This window comes from Staurois parvus, unplaced genomic scaffold (genome assembly GCF_062004578.1).
Source record: "Staurois parvus isolate SC_StPar_1 unplaced genomic scaffold, SC_StPar_1.0 ptg000449l, whole genome shotgun sequence".
Taxonomy (NCBI): Eukaryota; Metazoa; Chordata; class Amphibia; order Anura; family Ranidae; genus Staurois; species Staurois parvus.
The window spans coordinates 5,670,595-5,687,758 of NW_028318245.1; the positions used below are offsets into that span (position 1 = coordinate 5,670,595).

At 45.5% G+C, this 17,164-nt stretch overlaps 2 protein-coding genes across 2 annotated transcripts in view; both read left to right on the forward strand.

Annotated features, from left to right (window-relative positions):
- The window catches only part of LOC149453441 (uncharacterized), a 283,142-nt gene that overhangs the window by 229,938 nt on the left and 36,040 nt on the right, over nucleotides 1-17,164 (forward strand). The gene's annotated exons all lie outside the window — the stretch shown is intronic.
- Nucleotides 1-17,164, forward strand: part of LOC149453451 (NACHT, LRR and PYD domains-containing protein 3-like) — a 34,527-nt gene that overhangs the window by 13,094 nt on the left and 4,269 nt on the right. The window contains exons 7-12 of the mRNA XM_089688199.1: nucleotides 2,037-2,204; nucleotides 5,541-5,711; nucleotides 9,786-9,962; nucleotides 12,629-12,799; nucleotides 14,349-14,519; nucleotides 16,610-16,690. Of these exons, the coding sequence (XP_089544325.1) occupies nucleotides 2,037-2,204; nucleotides 5,541-5,711; nucleotides 9,786-9,962; nucleotides 12,629-12,799; nucleotides 14,349-14,519; nucleotides 16,610-16,690 (939 nt within the window). The remainder of the gene's footprint in view (nucleotides 1-2,036; nucleotides 2,205-5,540; nucleotides 5,712-9,785; nucleotides 9,963-12,628; nucleotides 12,800-14,348; nucleotides 14,520-16,609; nucleotides 16,691-17,164) is intronic.

Here is a 17,164-nt window from a genome sequence, read left to right on the forward strand (position 1 = left end):
CAAGCTCAAGAGTCAGTGGCCACAACCCGTAGGAGGTAGAAATAGCAGCACACTTTGTGACTTTCTCCTGCAGGTAGCCATATGTCCAGTCCCAGACAAGCAAGCAGTAGCTCTATGAAATGGCAGAGAAAGGAGCAAGCAGGGTCCCCCAAGGACTATCTAGGTCAGGGGGGTGCTCAGCCTTTTCAACAGCCAGGGCCACTTTAGTGACTTGGTAACCGGTGGCGGGCCACAATGAAATGAAATGAATCAGAATTTTAATTTTTTTTTATTTTGAATAGCACAATGAACATTTTCCTCCTGCAGCGGCTGAATGTCAGTGGGAGGGAGAGGTGGCAAAGCCGGCTTTCAGTGATTGCAGGAGGAAAATGGAGAGTATTGGTTACTGTATATACAGCCAGGGCTGTAGATAAGGGGGTACCACTGATCCTTCTGTACGGGGCCAAGACCAGCAGGGGGGCCCAGGCAGCTGGGTGAATTGGATGTGAGCAGGGAGGGTGATAGGCACAGCGGGGACTGGATCCCCTGTATGGTTGTCTCTGCAGCACCTCCCAGTGCACCATACATGTCCCCATGCTGCCCAAGCCCCCCCTGTGTGCCCCCACCCCTGCAATGCTGCTGGCTTCTCTCCTCTCCTTCCCAGCTGCAAACACACTATAGGATCCTTAGGATGAAGAGTGGGGGAAGGGTCCGTAAATATGTCACATTTACCAGCCCCTTCCTTTCCTGAATGAACACAATGAGCGACTGGTACTGATCAATCACTGTGTTCGTTCATAACTGAAGCATAGTAAACTTTGTTTGTTTGGGAGCCTTGTCATGTTTGCTATACGGGGCCCCTTGGTTTCTGACAGCAACCCTGTATACAGCCCTCCCCTCCTGTCCAAGTGTAAAACAGAATTTATTTATTATATATTTCAGGAACTATATAGCGCCGTCAATTTTCGCAGCGCTTTACATATATATTGCACATTCACATCAGTCCTTGACCCTCAAGGGGTGTACAATCTAAGGTCCCTAACTCACATTCATACATGCACATGCTAGGGCCAATCTAGACCGGAGTCAGTTAACCTACCAGCATGTCTTTGGAGTGTGGGAGTAAACTGGAGTACCTGGAGGAACCCACACAAGCACAGGAAGAACATGCAAACACAATGTGACAGGGAGGCTGAATAGGCCCCGCTGGAGTGTGGGGCGGGGTTGCCATTGGGACCCCTGATGCTACACCAGTGGTTGGGGTGTGTGGTAAAAACACATCTCAACTACGAGGTTTGACCACCCCTCAAACCACAGATGTAAATGATCCTTTACTGTCCTAAGCCCCATATAAGACTTCTTTCCCACTGACTCACTGTGGTTTACCCACACCATGGCTGCAATGCACCTGCGCCTGCATGATTTCAAAGTTGAGATCGGCGTGACCGGGGTGTAATTGGGGCTAATCCAGTAAATCCATTTGGTTTCCATAACATATTGGGGTAAAAATGAAGAAATGTTCTAATATATTCATTGGCAATTATTCAAGCACAAGTCCCCAGTCACAACGGAAGTGACTTGGCATGCGATTTGCATGCAATATGACTTGCATGGCAAGTCGCACCCTATTGTCCACAATTACAGCAGTCATATCGGTGCAGTTCCGACTTGGTTGGAGCCGCACCGCTTTCTAAAATGGTGCATGCACTATTTGTGGTGCGACTTGCATAGACATCTGTGTCAGATGTCTTGCAACTTACACCTCAAATCGGCATGTCATCCAACTTTGAAATAGTGCAACTTCACTGTAAGGGATTGGTATGACCAGGGTGTAAAAGGTAAAACCCATTCTTATATGCAACACGGGAATGTTATTATCCTATACCAGGGGTGGGCAAACTGGCCCTCCAGCTGTTGTGGAAATACAAGTCCCATCGTGCCTATACCGATTTTTTTTTTTTGCCACCTATAAAAGTGCCTCTAGTTATTGAATATTGCTAATTGTTATAATTTTGTTAACTAAAAAATGGGAACTGGCTTTCCTCATCACTTTGCAGGTTGTATGAATGTAGCCTGAAATCAAATTGCTGTGAACACCTCTGCCCTGTCATTGCAAACCAGTCTCTAGCCTGCTTGGATCTCACACGCAATTATCTGCAGGACTCTGGAATAAAACTTCTATGCAAAGGGTTAACAAACAAGGATTGTGTACTGCAGGAACTAAGGTGAGAATTAATCACTGCATATTAATAATTTGCAGGGCACTCTGTGGTGATGTTAAACTAAATAAATTCCCAGGACGGATTGGGACATGAAAGAATAAAAAAAACTTTTAAAGGTGATCTGGTGATCAGAAGGATGTTGCAATCCAATTTATGTGTCAAATGCCCCAACATTTGATTGACTGTCCAGGCCTGGAAATTAAGGAGCACAAATTATACTTCTGTGTACCGGACTCAGAAATCTGAGCTGTATTTTGCAAGGGTTGCAGTGAGAATATATTATCAATGAGATTGTAATCTACAGGCTATGGCAATAAATATTTGCTCTAAGGCTACTTTCACACTGATCCGCCGCAAAAACGCATAGACGATTTTGTCATGTTTTTTAACCACTTGCCGACCGCAGATAGCCGAATGACAGCTTCACTGCGGCCGGCCAGTTCTGGGTGGATGTCATATGACGTCCTCCCAGAACGTGCTCTCCTGTGTGTCCCCGGCGATCTCCGTGATCGCTGTGTCCTTAGGACACAGCTGATCACGTGGTATGGTAAAAGGCCAATCACAGCGGCCTTTTACCACGTGATCAGCCGTGTCCAATGACACACTGATCACCCGGAAATGCAGTTGCCGGTTATCGGCTGCACTTTGACAGCGTGAGGAAAGTTCTGCCGAGAACCGGTAGTTGTCAAAGGAGGGATCGGCACCGATCATCAGGGCACTGATGATCAGTTCCCAGCAGAGCCACCCAGCAGTGCCGCCCACAAGTGCCCAGCAGTGTCACCCACCTCTGCCCATTAGTGCTCAGCAGTGCCACCTACCTGTGCCCATCAGTGCCACCCACCAGTGCCACCCACCAGTGCGGCCCAGCAGTGCCATCCATCAGTGCCGTCCAGCAGTGCCACCCATCAGTTCCCAGCAGTGCTGCCATTCAGTGCCCATCATCAGTGCCGCCTATCAGTGCCCATCATCAGTGCCAGCTCATCAGTGCCACCTATCAGTGCCCATCAGTGCCGCCTATCCATGCCATCTCATCACTGCCACCTATCACTGCCCATCAGCGCTGCCTATCAGTGCAGCCTCATCAACGCACATCAGTGAAGGAGAAAAATTACCTGTTTGCAAATATTTATAATAGAAACAAAGAAAAACTTTTTTTAAAAAAAATTTGCTGTTTTTTTGTTTATAGCGCAAAAAGTAAAACACCCAGCGGCGAGTAAATACTGCCAAAAGAAAGCTCTATGTGTGTGAAAAAAATTATAAAAATTTCATATGGGTACAATATTGCATAATCGCGCAATTATTATTCAAAGTGCGACAGCGCTGAAAGCTGAAAATTGGCCTGTTAAGGAAGAGGGTATAAATGCCGGGTAGGCAAGTGGTTAAAGGACGCGTGACTTAAAACTGCACCAAAAACGCTTCTCACAGGTGTTTTTCAGGCATTTTCCATTGATTTCAATGGTAAGAGGCATTTTTGGGGCTTTATTTTAGCTTCCCAAACATGCCCCAAAGATGCTGCAAGCAGGAGTCTTTACACCGTACCGCAAGCACAACGCCTCACTGTGAAAAACATACATAGATATACATTCACATACATAGGGAAGCAGTTTTGTTGAGTTTTTCAGGCGCTTTTTTTAATGCAAAAACACTTGAAAAAATCCTCAGTGTGAAAGCAGCCTAACAAGTCCCTCATGTAGGTTGTATGCTGCAGGACTTTGAATGAGAATTACACAATATTGTCAAAAGTATTGGACCAGCCCTCCGACTCATGTGATTCAGGTGTTCCAATCCCCTCCATGCCCACAGGTGTATAAAATATTCCACGCTCAACTGTTAGTGGGATTATAACAAAGTGGAAACAACTGGGAACAACAGCAACTCAGCCACCAAGTGGTAGGCCACGTCACATGACAGAGCAGGGTTAGCTCATGCTGAAGTGCACAGTGCGCAGAAGTCGCCAACTGTCTGCAGAGTCAATAGCTAAAGACCTCCAAACCTGGTGTGGCCTTCATATTAGCACAACAACAGTGCGTAGAGAGCTTCATGGAATGGGTTTCCATGGCCGAGCAGCTGCATCCAAGCCTTACATCACCAAGTGCAATACAAAGCGTCAGATGCAGTGGCATAAAGCACGCCGCCACTGGACTCTAGAGCAGTGGTGACGTGTTCTCTGGAGTGACCAATCACGCTTCTCTGTCTGGCAATCCAATGGACGTGTCTGGGTTTGGCGGTTGCCAAGAGAACAGTACTTGCCTGACTGCATTGTGCCAAGTGTAAAGTTTGGTGGAGGGGGGTTTATGGTGTGGGGTTGTTTTTCATGGGTTGGGCTTGGACCCCTAGTTCCAGTGAAGGGAACTCTTAAGGCGTCAGCATACCAAGACATTTTGGACAATTTCATGCTCCAAACTTTGTGTGAAAGGTTTGGGGATGGCCCCTTCCTGTTCCAACATGACTGCGCAAAGCAAGGTCCATAAAGACATGGATCAGTGAGTTTGGGGTGGAGGAACTTGACTGGCCTGCACAGAGTCCTGACCTCAACCCCATAGAACACCTTTGGGATGAATTGGAGCGGAGACTGCAAGCCAGGCCTTCTTGTCCGACATCAGTGCCTGACCTGACAAATGTGCTTCTTGAAGAATGGTCAAACCTTCCCATAGACACCCTCCTAAACCTTGTGGACGGCCTTCCCAGAAGAGTTGAAGCTGTTATAGCTGCAAAGGGCGGGGCCAACTCATTATTGAACCCTACGGACTAAGACTGGGATGCCATTAAAGTTCATGTGTGTGGAAAAGCAGGCAGCCCAATACTTTTGGCAATATAGTGTATAGGAAAAATAATATAAAATATCTTGATAAAATGCCATCACTTTGGTAAACTCCACAAGCAATAGCCTATGTTTAAGAAGAATAAAGCTTAAAATCCAAACAATGGGCCAACACTTTTCTGCTGTTAGGCCTAAAAGTCAAAACATGCTGGCCTTTTGTATGGATTTTATGCTTTGTTCTTCCTAAAGTGTCTGCATTCTATCAGGATTCAGTCACTACAGGGCTCACAGCAGCCGACAGCCTGATCACTGGTGCATTTACTCAACTTAATGAAGGAGAGGAGATGGCAGCACTGTATGTTTGGTTTTCAATAATATATAATAACCTGCAAAAAGCTGCTTCTTATATACATGATGTCATTCATCGCCACAAAGTTTACTAGATGTGTTTAATCTTATATTCAGTGTGTTTTAGTAATCAAAGTTTGCAATCCAACAAAAAATTGTAAGCTGTTTGTTAATTTTTCTTTTTACTAGAAAGAGGTTATGACAATATAAATGTTTTCATATCTCTTTAGACTGGTAGATTGTGGTTTGACATCAAGTTGTTGTGCTGACCTATGCTCTTTTATTACTACAAACCGAACTCTGACCATGCTGGATCTGTCCAAGAACACAGTGGATGACTTTGGACTCAAAGTTCTGTGTGAGGGACTTAGACATCCAGGCTGTACCATACAGGATCTGAGGTGAGGCTCATACTAATCGGAAGTACACTGAAATAAAATGCCCTCATGAGAATCTCAGGCCCCATGTACACGGGACACTTCTGAACGATGGAAACTGACTACTGGAAAACGTAGGTTAAAAAAAGTCTGTCTAGCTGTGTTTGCATAACGTGTTTATGCACGTTTATGTGTGTTTGCGCTTAGAAGCGTTTTTTAAAGATAAGCACAGGAGAACCTCCCGAATGCACTGAAAAGTGGCAAATTATGAACTATTTCAGACTGTTTCAGAGAAATACAGAGAGTGGAAGCAGAGACAGCAGTATGTGTTGACATTAGCTAGGTGTGAGTTGCTTATTAACATTTCTTTTGTTTCCAAGGGTGGGAAAGGTGTCTGGTGGAGGGAGTCATTAAGGTCACCTGGCAGGGGGTCTTCATGAGGAATTTGAGGTGTGAATGGTCATTAACATATCTTTTGTTTCCAAGGGTGGGAGAGGTCTGAGGTGTGAATTGGTTATTACAATATGTGACAAGCTTGGTAGGAACATCCTGTGTTCAGTGTTTTGTCCATCTGAGCACCTTGAAAATGCTTTGCATGCATTTTTCATGATGATAAATGGCTCTGAACAGCATTGGGAACTGGAAGAGTTAAAAAAAAATTTAAAACGCAAACGCTTATAAACGTAATTTGCTGCGTTTACACACGTTTACAAGTGTTTCGCATTTGAAACGCTGAGAAAATCGACTGCTGAGCGCAAGTTTGGTGCGTTCAAAAAAACCACTGTAAACTCAAATGCCTGTAAACTACTGTAAACAAAGATGTGCACATGGACATATCGGAAAACTATAGGGTGAGTTCAGGGGCTGCTGAAAAAAACGCTGAACACCTCCTAAATGTGAGCTTATCAGCTGCAGTGTACATGAGCCCTCAGAGATGTGAATTATACAAATATTTATATTGACCCAATTTTTCAGAACAACATAGTTCTCAATGCTGGAGAAACTGCGGTCAGAGTGGTACTCTATTACATATATTATTGACATGTAAAAAAATATTAGAAGCTATTGGTATAAAGTTTTCCACATGATATCAGAAATTACTGGGATATTAAAACAACCTGATCCTACCATAGCCATGCTGAATATAATTATAGACACATATCCAATCCATTATCGACTTTTAGTGATACATAGTCTTCTAGCATCAAGACTTACCATTACTAGACACTGGAAAAAAGACTTGGCCTCTTCTCTAAAAGAAGTCATTGAGCGAGTCCAGACCCACTTCATCTATGAGAAATCTTTAGCTTACCTAAACGATAGCATTACCAAATTTGACAATGCTTGGACTCCCTGGTCCGACTGGTTCAGAACTCTAACCTAAGATGTTATCACGTTTAACCTTTTCTTGGATTCTCTAACATTATTATTTCATGGAACTAGTAGGATTATTAGGAATTATTCAATATTTCTTTTTTTCTCTTTGTTGAACTTCTCTTTGCAGCACCTATACTGTGATATTGTCTAGCTTTTCACGGTCCTATTTTTTGTTGTAACTATATTTGTAAAACCAAATAAAAATTTATTATGGAAAAAAAAATGAAAAAACATCAGATTTGATTTCAATATGGTATGCTATTTCAGTATGGTATTCCAATGATGGGGTGCTATTCCTCCCACTGACACCATGATGGGGCACTATTCCTCCCACTGATACCAATGATGGGACACTATTCCTCCCACTGACACCAATGATGGTGCCCCATCATTAGTGTCAGTGTGTAAAGAATAGTGCCCCATCATTAGTCAGTGGGAGGAATAGTGCCCCATCATTAGTCAGTGGGAGGAATAGTGCCCCATCATTGGTGTCAGTGGGAAGAATCGTGCCCCATCATTAGTGTCAGTGGGAGGAATAGTGTCCCATCATTGGTGTTAGTGGGAGGAATAGTGCTCCATCATTGGTGTCAGTGGGAGGAATAGTGGCCCATCATTGGTATCAGTGGGAGGAATAGCACCCCATCATTGGTATCAGTGGGAGGAATAGCGCCCCATCATTGGTGTCAGTGGGAGGAATAGTGCCCCATCATTGGTGTCAGTGGGAGGAATAGCGCCCCATCAGTGGTATCAGTGGCAGGAATTGCGCCCCATCATTGGTGTCAGTGGGAGGAATAGCGCCCCATCATTGGTATCAGTGGGAGGAATAGCGCCCCATCATTGGTATCAGTGGCAGGAATTGCGCCCCATTGTTGGTGTCAGTGGGAGGAATTGCGCCCCATCGTTGGTGTCAGTGGGAGGAATTGCGCCCCATCGTTGGTGTCAGTGGGAGGAATTGCGCCCCATCGTTGGTATCAGTGGGGAGAATAGTGCCCCATCGTTGGTGTCAGTGGGGAGAATAGTGCCCCATCGTTGGTGTCAGTGGGGAGGAGGAATAGTGCCCCATCGTTGGTGTCAGTGGGGGAGGAATAGTGCCCCATCGTTGGTATCAGTGGGAGGAATAGTGCCCCATCGTTGGTGTCAGTGGGAGGAATAGTGCCCCATCATTGGTATCAGTGGGAGGAATAGTGCCCCATCGTTGGTATCAGTGGGAGGAATAGTGCCCCATCATTGGTATCAGTGTGAGGAATAGTGCCCCATCATTGGTATCAGTGGGAGGAATAGTGCCCATCATTGGTATCAGTGGGGAGAATAGTGCCCCATCATTCGTGTCAGTGGGAGGAATAGTGCCCCATCATTGGCATTAGTGGGAAGAATAGTGTCCCATCATTGGTATCAGTGGGAGGAATAATGTCCCATCATTGGTATCAGTGGGAGGAATAGTGCCCCATCGTTGGTGTCAGTGGGGGAGGAATAGTGCCCCATCATTGGTATCAGTGGGGAGGAGGAATAGTGCCCCATCATTGGTATCAGTGGGGAGAACAGTGCCTCATCGTTGGTGTCAGTGGAGGAGGAACAGTGCCTCATTCGTTGGTGTCAGTGGAGGAGGAACAGTGCCTCATCGTTGGTGTCAGTGGGAGAGGAGCGGCTGCTCCTTCTTCCAGTTCGGCCGCTCGATTTTCACGGGGCCGCTCGTCTCCGCCTCCTCGCCGGTGATTGGTCGCCTGTGTGCCTTTCCAGTGCTGGCGCCCAATCCCCGGTGAGGAGGCGGAGCCGAGCGGCCGCGTGACCATTGAGCGGCCGAACTGAAAGAAGGAGCAGCCGCGCTTCCTGGACCAGATCGTTGTGGGACCGGAGCCAGGTAAGGTACAGCAGCCCCTCTGCCCACCCCTGTACTTGGTGTCCGTTGGAGGAGGAGGTGGGGCGTCGTCGCGCCGCCCCTCGAAAAAGTGCCGCCCTGACACCGTCTCGCACCGGCGTATAAGACGGTCCTCGACTTTTCAGAAGATTTTCAGTCGTTGAAAAGTCGTCTTATACGCCGGAAAATACGGTACTTATATAGCGCCATCAATTTTACACTGAGCTTGAAATATCTATTGTACATTCACATCAGTCCCTAACCCTCAAGGGGTGTACAATCTGAGGTCCCTAACTTACATTTCTAAATACACATACTAGGGACAATTTAGACAGGAGCCAATTAACCTACCAGCATGTCTTAGGAGGTGGGAGGAAACTGCAGTACCCGGAGGAAACTCATGCAGGCACAGGGAGAATATTTTTATCTACTCCTAGGCCCCATTCGCACCTTGTTTTTTTTGAAACGTGTGTTTTTTTACACAGCAAGCATAGGGCGACCCATTGATTTCAAGAAACACACCAAAGTTGTTCATGGAACTTTTTGCTTTGGTCCGGTTTGTTTGTTTTACTGTGTTTGTTGACCTTTTTCCGTGCAAAAAATTTGTGTCTCTTTCCCACTTTTGGGTTGCCATTACAAATTAGTGACACACCATATGCGACACGTGTTTTTCGCACATTCCAAAAAAAACATACAGTATGTCAATGGAGCCTAAACTCTTTTGTTTTGCTGTGCATTTCTTATTTTTTCTTTTGTCCTTCAATTCTTCTTCTATTTACATTCCTCTCTACTCATCCTCATACTATTTTTCATTGCTGTTAGGAAGATTCAGTGATGTCTATTAAAGCATGTTCATTCCTCTTCAGATTTAAGGAATGTAATTTCTTCCCATCCTACTGTGAAGATCTCGCCAACATTCTCTCCAACACTGCAAGTCGATCTTTAAAATCCATTGACCTATCATCAAATGACCTGCAGGATTCTGGAGTAAAACATCTGTGCCGGGGACTCCAACATCCACAATGTGAATTGCAGGAGTTGAGGTGAGAGGTACAAACTATATCATGTCATGAAGGTTTTGGGAGCCCCATCCCTGTTTTAGGTTGTTGACAGGATATACACTCTTCTAGGTTTTTTTTTAAAGCTAAGTATGGAGTTTTGGCACAACCTTATTTGTGAATTTATCTTTATATATAAATAAATATAAAGATAAAATCTCAAATAAGGTTGTGCCAAAACACCATATTCAGCTTTCAAACCCCCCCCCCAAAAAAAAAAAAAACCTAGAAGAGTGTATATCCGTACAGATGGAGAAATGTATGTAAATAATTAGGTTATTGCATATATTGAGTTCACATTATCAATTTTCTCTATGTTAATATGGTTTGATGTAGTTATATTGTATGCACAATTGCACTTTGGAATCTTTAAGAGACAGTACACCCATTTTTTGAAGTACCGTATTTTTTGCTCCATAAGACACACCTGACCATAAGATGCGCCTAGGTTTTAGAGGAGAAAAACAAGAAAAAAAATATTCTGAACCAATGGACTGCAGACACAGTACAGGGGATGACCAGAGACTGCGGACACAGTACAGGGGATGACCAGAGACTGCGGACACAGTACAGGGGATGACCAGAGACTGCGGACATAGGACAGGAGATGACCAGAGACTGCGGACACAGTACAGGGGATGACCAGAGACTGTGGACACAGTACAGGGGATGACCAGAGACTGTGGACACAGTACAGGGGATGACCAAAGACTCCGGACACAGGACAGGAGATGACCAGAGACTGCGGACACAGTACAGGGGATGACCAGAGACTGTGGACACTGTACAGGGGATGACCAGAGACTGAGGACACAGTACAGGGGATGACCAGAGACTGCGGACACAGGGCAGGAGATGACCAGAGACTGCGGACACAGTACAAGAGATGACCAGAGACTGCGGATACAGTACAGGAGATGACCAGAGACTGCGGACACAGTACAGGGGATGACCAGAGACTGTGGACATAGTACAGGGGATGACCAGAGACTGCGGACACAGTACAGGAGATGACCAGAGACTGCGGACACAGTACAGGAAATGACCAGAGACTGCGGACACAGTACAGGAGATGACCAGAGACTGCGGACACAGTACAGGGGATGACCAGAGACTGCGGACATAGTACAGGGAATGACCAGAGACTGCGGACATAGTACAGGGAATGACCAGAGACTGCGGACATAGTACAGGGAATGACCAGAGACTGCGGACATAGTACAGGGAATGACCAGAGACTGCGGACATAGTAAAGATGACCAGAGACTGCAGACAGTACAGGGGATGACCAGAGACTGCAGACACTACAGGGGATGACCAGAGACTGCAGACAGTACAGGGGATGACCAGAGACTGCAGACAGTACAGGGGATGACCAGAGACTGCAGACATAGTACAAGGGATGACCAGAGACTGCAGACAGTACAGGGGATGACCAGAGACTGCAGACTGTACTGGGGATGACCAGAGACTGCAGACAGTATAGGGGATGACCAGAGACTGCAGACAGTACAGGGGATGACCAGAGACTGCAGACAGTAAAGGAGATTACCAGAGACTGCGGAGCTTTGGGGAGGGAGGGGGAACGGGCACCTGAATTTGACAGGTAACCGCTCCCACTTCCGCGGAATTGTCCTTCTTTCTTCTTCCCGCGGCGGCTTCTGTGACAGCCGGGTGCCCACTGCGCATGCGCGAGAAGCGCTGTGCTTTGTGAATGGCCCGGAGCCTTCTGGGACCTGTCATGTGTCCCAGAAGACACCGGACCATTCACAAAGCGCAGCGCTTCTCGCGCATGCGCAGTGGGCACCCGGCTGTCACAGAAGCTGCCGCGGGAAGACTGCAGCACTGGAGCGAGGAACAGGTAAGGTCCTGCAGGAGAGAAGAGCTGAGCGGCCGGTCTGGTATTCTGACATGGTGGCGGCAGAAATACCGGACCGGCCGCTTTACATTTGCTCCATAAGACGCACTGACATTTTCCCACCTTTTTTTTGGGGAAAAAACTGCATCTTATGAAGCGAAAAATATGGTAGTTGTTTTACATCTAGTACCTAGATTGTGCAGTGGATGCAGAAGTCTTTATTTATTTTCTGTTTTTGCTAGCGCAAGGAAATTATTTTCTTTGTTTTTATTGCTTTAAATGGTTTTTTTGGACCAAGCTGGTTGAAACAAACTATTTACTTAACCAACTGCTGCATTAGTTGTAAGCATTGTATGAACTGTATTTAGCTTTAGCTACATACAGTACACAATGCTGGGTTTTGGCTGTGAGACAGAGACTTCCCATCTCACACCTGGAACAAAACAGTCGGGCTGAGGCAGCTTTGTATTCTGTGAATGAAAACAAAGATTCTTCTGATTGGCAGAGAGATGTCATGATCTCTGATTTGGCCAATCCACCATGCCAATCTCATTCATTAAACATGTTCCAACCTAATCCTGCACTGGTTTGATAAAAATGTGCAACTTCTCTCCTGTCCAATAAATGGTTTATAATAGATACCTGTTTGCTGTCCTAATTTTATAGTTATTTCTAGTTTCTACTTTTTTAAGTAAACTTAGGACAATCACACGTATTTCTGGAAAATGTATTGTTTTTCTGTGGATCTCAGAACATGTGAATGTAAACACAGATAATTTTCTTCATTCTGGAGGTTGATGTACTGTGGTCTAACATTTTCCTGCTGTGATGAACTTCGCTCTGTTCTTATTACCAACCGATCGCTGAAAAAACTTCTGTTAAAAGGAAATTCCCTGGGGAACTCTGGAATAAAACTTCTGTGTGAGGGACTCAAACATCCAGGATGTACCTTGCAGGAGTTGAGGTGAGATTTATGTCTGCCGCATCACCATTATAGTTACCCTCAAAGGGCCAATTGTCTCTGTAATATGTCTAGAGCACCCCACTCCACCCTTACATCAGATGTCAAAAGCCCCACACCACACCCTCTCTTACATTACAGTGCTCCCCTTTTACTTTGTGCTGCTGCTGTGAAGGAGCTGGGGGCAGAGCTGTGAAGCAGAAAGTGCAGGGTCTGTAGGAGGACCAGAGGAGGGCTGGAGTCTACAGAATGCTGAGACCAGGGTTATCACCTCATCCCTTTAAAACTGAACACATATTATTTACACAGGTTATGAGACTAAATGAATGCAGATAGGGCACTAAGTGAGTTTAATTACCACCTTAATCAGCCACAGAACCTGTGTAATTAATATGTGTTCGGGTTTAAAGGGATGAGGTGGCAACCTTTAGGGGAGTTGGAGACGAGGGGGTGGTGAGGCTGCACAGAGAGGTGCAGGATCTGTAGGACAGAACACCTCCTCTCTGCTGCCGACTGCTGAGAAGGGGGAGGGGTGGGGCTGCAGAGACAAGACTCTTTGGGGTACACAGGGAAGCACAGGATCTGGCAGAGGAGCTTGCCCTCCTCTCTGCTGCCGACTGCTGTGACAAGTTGGAGCGGAGATGAGGGGGTGCAGCAGCAGAAGAGGTGCGTGGTCCACATGAAATGGCTTGGTGGGCCTGGTGTTTGACACATGATGCTATAGATGATATAACAATCTGTAGTACTTTGAATGAAGCCTTCTGCGTAAGGGACTGACATCCAGGCTGTACCCTGCAGGAGCAGGAATAAGAAACATTAGTATAAACTATATCATAATCTGCAGGACTCTGTAATAAATCTTCTGTGTAAGGGAATTAGAGATCTGAGTTCTAAAGTGAGAATTATATTGTAAATATAATAATTTCAGGACCCTGGAATATTTCCTTTTATACGAGGGACTGGGCTGTACCCTGGAGGAGGACCTGGCGTGGGAACTATAGTAGAAACTATATAATAATCTACAGTGATCCATAATAAATTTAATGTGTGAGGTTCCTAGGCATCCAAGCTGAACTCTGTAGGAGCTGAGGTGACAATCAGCTCGGGTTCACACGGTGCAGCATATCGCATGTAATTCGCACAGGAACCGCACTGAATTCCTGCGTAAATCACATGCGAATTCTGTGCGGTGCAATTTGAGCCTTACATTTTGTATGGCTCAAATCGCACCGCATCCACACCAAAAAGGTGCAGGACCCTTTTTTTGATCTGCACTAGAATTGGATCGCATGGGTAGTCACACCCATGTGATCTGATTCTTCACATCACACCGCATTTTGTGAATCAATTTCGGGGTGTCGTTAACTTAACATACATTCATGAGAATCACTGGAACCACTGCGGGTGTGTGATGTGGTGCGAAAAAACAACCTGCAAGACTCTGGAATAAACTTCAGTGCTGGTTTTGGACATCCAGGCTGTATCCTGCAGGTGCCAACACGACCTATTATCCCAACAACATTTTTATGTGATAATTACCATCTTTCTGCAGACTGGAGTCTTGTGGTCTGACATCATATCGTTGTGAAGACATCAGTTCTGTTATTACTACAAACCAATCTCTCATCGAACTAGACCTGACTTTGAATCATCTGAGTGTCTCTGCAATAGAATCTCTGTGTGAAGGACTCGGACACCCACGCTGTACTCTGCGGGAACTGTTGTAAGAACTTTATCATTGCTTATATTAAAGTGGTAGTAATGTAATTAAAAAAAAATTTCCCCTGCAAGACACAGGCATAATGTACTAATATGCATCGCATGCGCGAGGGAGTAAATGTTTACGACACACAGCTCTGAAGAAACGGTACAGGCATGCCGTTCCTTCAGAGCACATGCACCAGTGTTCACAGGCAAATACCTCCTAAATGGTGCACGTTTACAATACCAACAGGTCAACCTTATTGAAGGCTTAAACTGTAGGTACAAGTTTAAACACTGACTTTACTACCACTTTAAAATGACCCTGTCATTAAAAATAAAATTGCCTGTCAGAGTCCAGATCTGGACCCGGGACCTCTGCAGTGTCTGGCTGTAGCTCTTCTACTGAGATGCTGGACAGCTCCCTGTCGGATTTCTTGAAAAACCTTGCCTTTGTCTTGTTTCTGGTGAATCTTGAATTCTTTGCTCCGCCCTTGAACTTCCCAATTTAGGCCATGTCTCTGCCCTTCCTGTTTGCCAGATTATTGTGCTCTCTTCCGTCTCCCTGCAAACCTGCTGCTCTTCTTAACTTTGCTTCACTCATCTTCTACCCTTGGCCTGTTCATCGACTACACTACTCATCCAGTCCATGTCTGATCCCATCCAGCTACTACTCATTACTGACCTTTTGGCTTAGTCATCGACTATGCTTCTGATTGTTCCTTATCTGTTTCATCCATTAACTGACTCCCGCTTGCTCTTTCCCCATTGGGGAATTCAGTGGGCTGCAACCTGGCATTGGCATGTAACAAAACCCATCTCCAACATCTGGTGATAACAGGCTGGTGCTTAGACCTCACGCCTCAGGTAAGCATGTGTCATCTACTAGGGGACCTGCTTGTATATTTTCAGATGATTACTCAATTACTGCTACAGCCACTGGTATCCAAATCTGATCACAGACTGTTCCAATCAGCTCTACCCAAAAAAAGAAGAGAGGTGTTCCATTCAGTAGAAATTTACCTTTGAACTCTATTGGGGAACAGACGTTTTCAGGAATATTGATCTCCTTGGTGCACCACAGCTCTCACTGGTTCTTCTCACCTACCTCCACGTTATTAATGTATCCTCTAGTGACTTGTAGGTTGATGAGAGGAACCAGTGGACATCAGGAAGAATTACACTTCTGAAAGTATCATTTTCCCAGCGAATTCCAGAGGAGTATTTCAACCTTGCCTTCTTTTTCAGGTAGCATTGCAGCTTCACAGCAGGTTTCCTACTGCATGCTGTGCTTTGTGAATGGGCTACAGTCTTCTGGGACCTGTGAAGTGTCCCAGAAGGCTATGGAGGAAGAAGGGGGGCCGAACTTCTGAGCCGGCAGTGGGAGCAGGAATCTGTCAAAACCTGCTACCCGATCTCCCCCCAAAAGGTGGCAAAGAGGCAGCAGGGAGGCAGGAGGCAAACAAATGGAACTTGCCCTTTTGGGTGGAGCTCCGCTTTAACATGTCTCTGGCAGCAAAGGGTTAAGGCTGCTATTCAGCCAGCAGAAAATTGTGACTCAAAAGTAGCACAAAACAATAAAAATAGTACTGCTTGAATGCCCTTAAAACCTGTATCGGCTGAATCAGCATGTGAATAGGCTGGTGCAGACAGACATGATCAGCTTGTCAGGCTCTAGTAGACTTCACCAAAATGGCGGCCGTCAACACACAGACATTGACATCCTGTTGCATGAATGTGAATGCAGTGAGTAAAAGATGGCATCAGCTCCTGTTCTCCACCTGAAGAGAATTCCTCAGACGCAGTTCGCCCTTTTGTGATTAAGCCCGAAAAGGAAGAAATGCTTCTGAGTTCTCTAAAGGTGGGGAACAGGAGCTGATGCCATCTTTTACTCACTTCATTCACATTCATGCAATAAGGAGTTGGTGTCTGTGTACAGACAGCAGCCATTTTGTTGAAGACCAGAGTAGCACAGACATGTTCCAGAAAAGGTAAAGGTGATCTGGTGATTTATTTAGGGTATTGCCCAGTATGTTGTGACATAACATTTCACCTCTAAACTCACCAGACAATATCACATCATCTTACAGATTGTTTCTTTTTTCCTCTTAGGGTCACTAAAGAAGGCCTAACAAGAAATTTGGTTTCAGATGTAGAAAACGAAAAGCCAAAAAAGACATTTCTGCCAAAATGGTAATGATTTTCTCTCAAATTTTGTTTTTAGATCTATACATGTTCTTTGCTATTTGCTCCCTTATTTAGCTTTACTTGGTTGGCTGAGGACAATGGCAGAACTGAGAAGCCACCTGAGGTCCAACAATATTAAGGTAGGTGGCATGTGTAACACTTGGTGACTTGGCGTTCAAATTCTCAAGATCTCAGTCCAACTGAGCATTTGTAGGAAGGGTGGGAAAAACAAGTCCGATTCATAGAGTCCCCTCCTCGCAACTTACAGGTCTTGTAAGATCTTTGACTGAAATCTGGGTGCCAGAGAGCACAACATACCTTCAGAGGTCTAGTGTGCCGCAAACTTGCGCATCAGAGATGGATGCGGTCCTACCATTTTGGTAAGCTTCCCCATTTTCTCCCCTCATTCCTTCCCCCCTCCCTTCCTGAGAGGTACAGTGACAGATGTGGCTGGTTATGGGTCACTGACAGGCCAAGGCA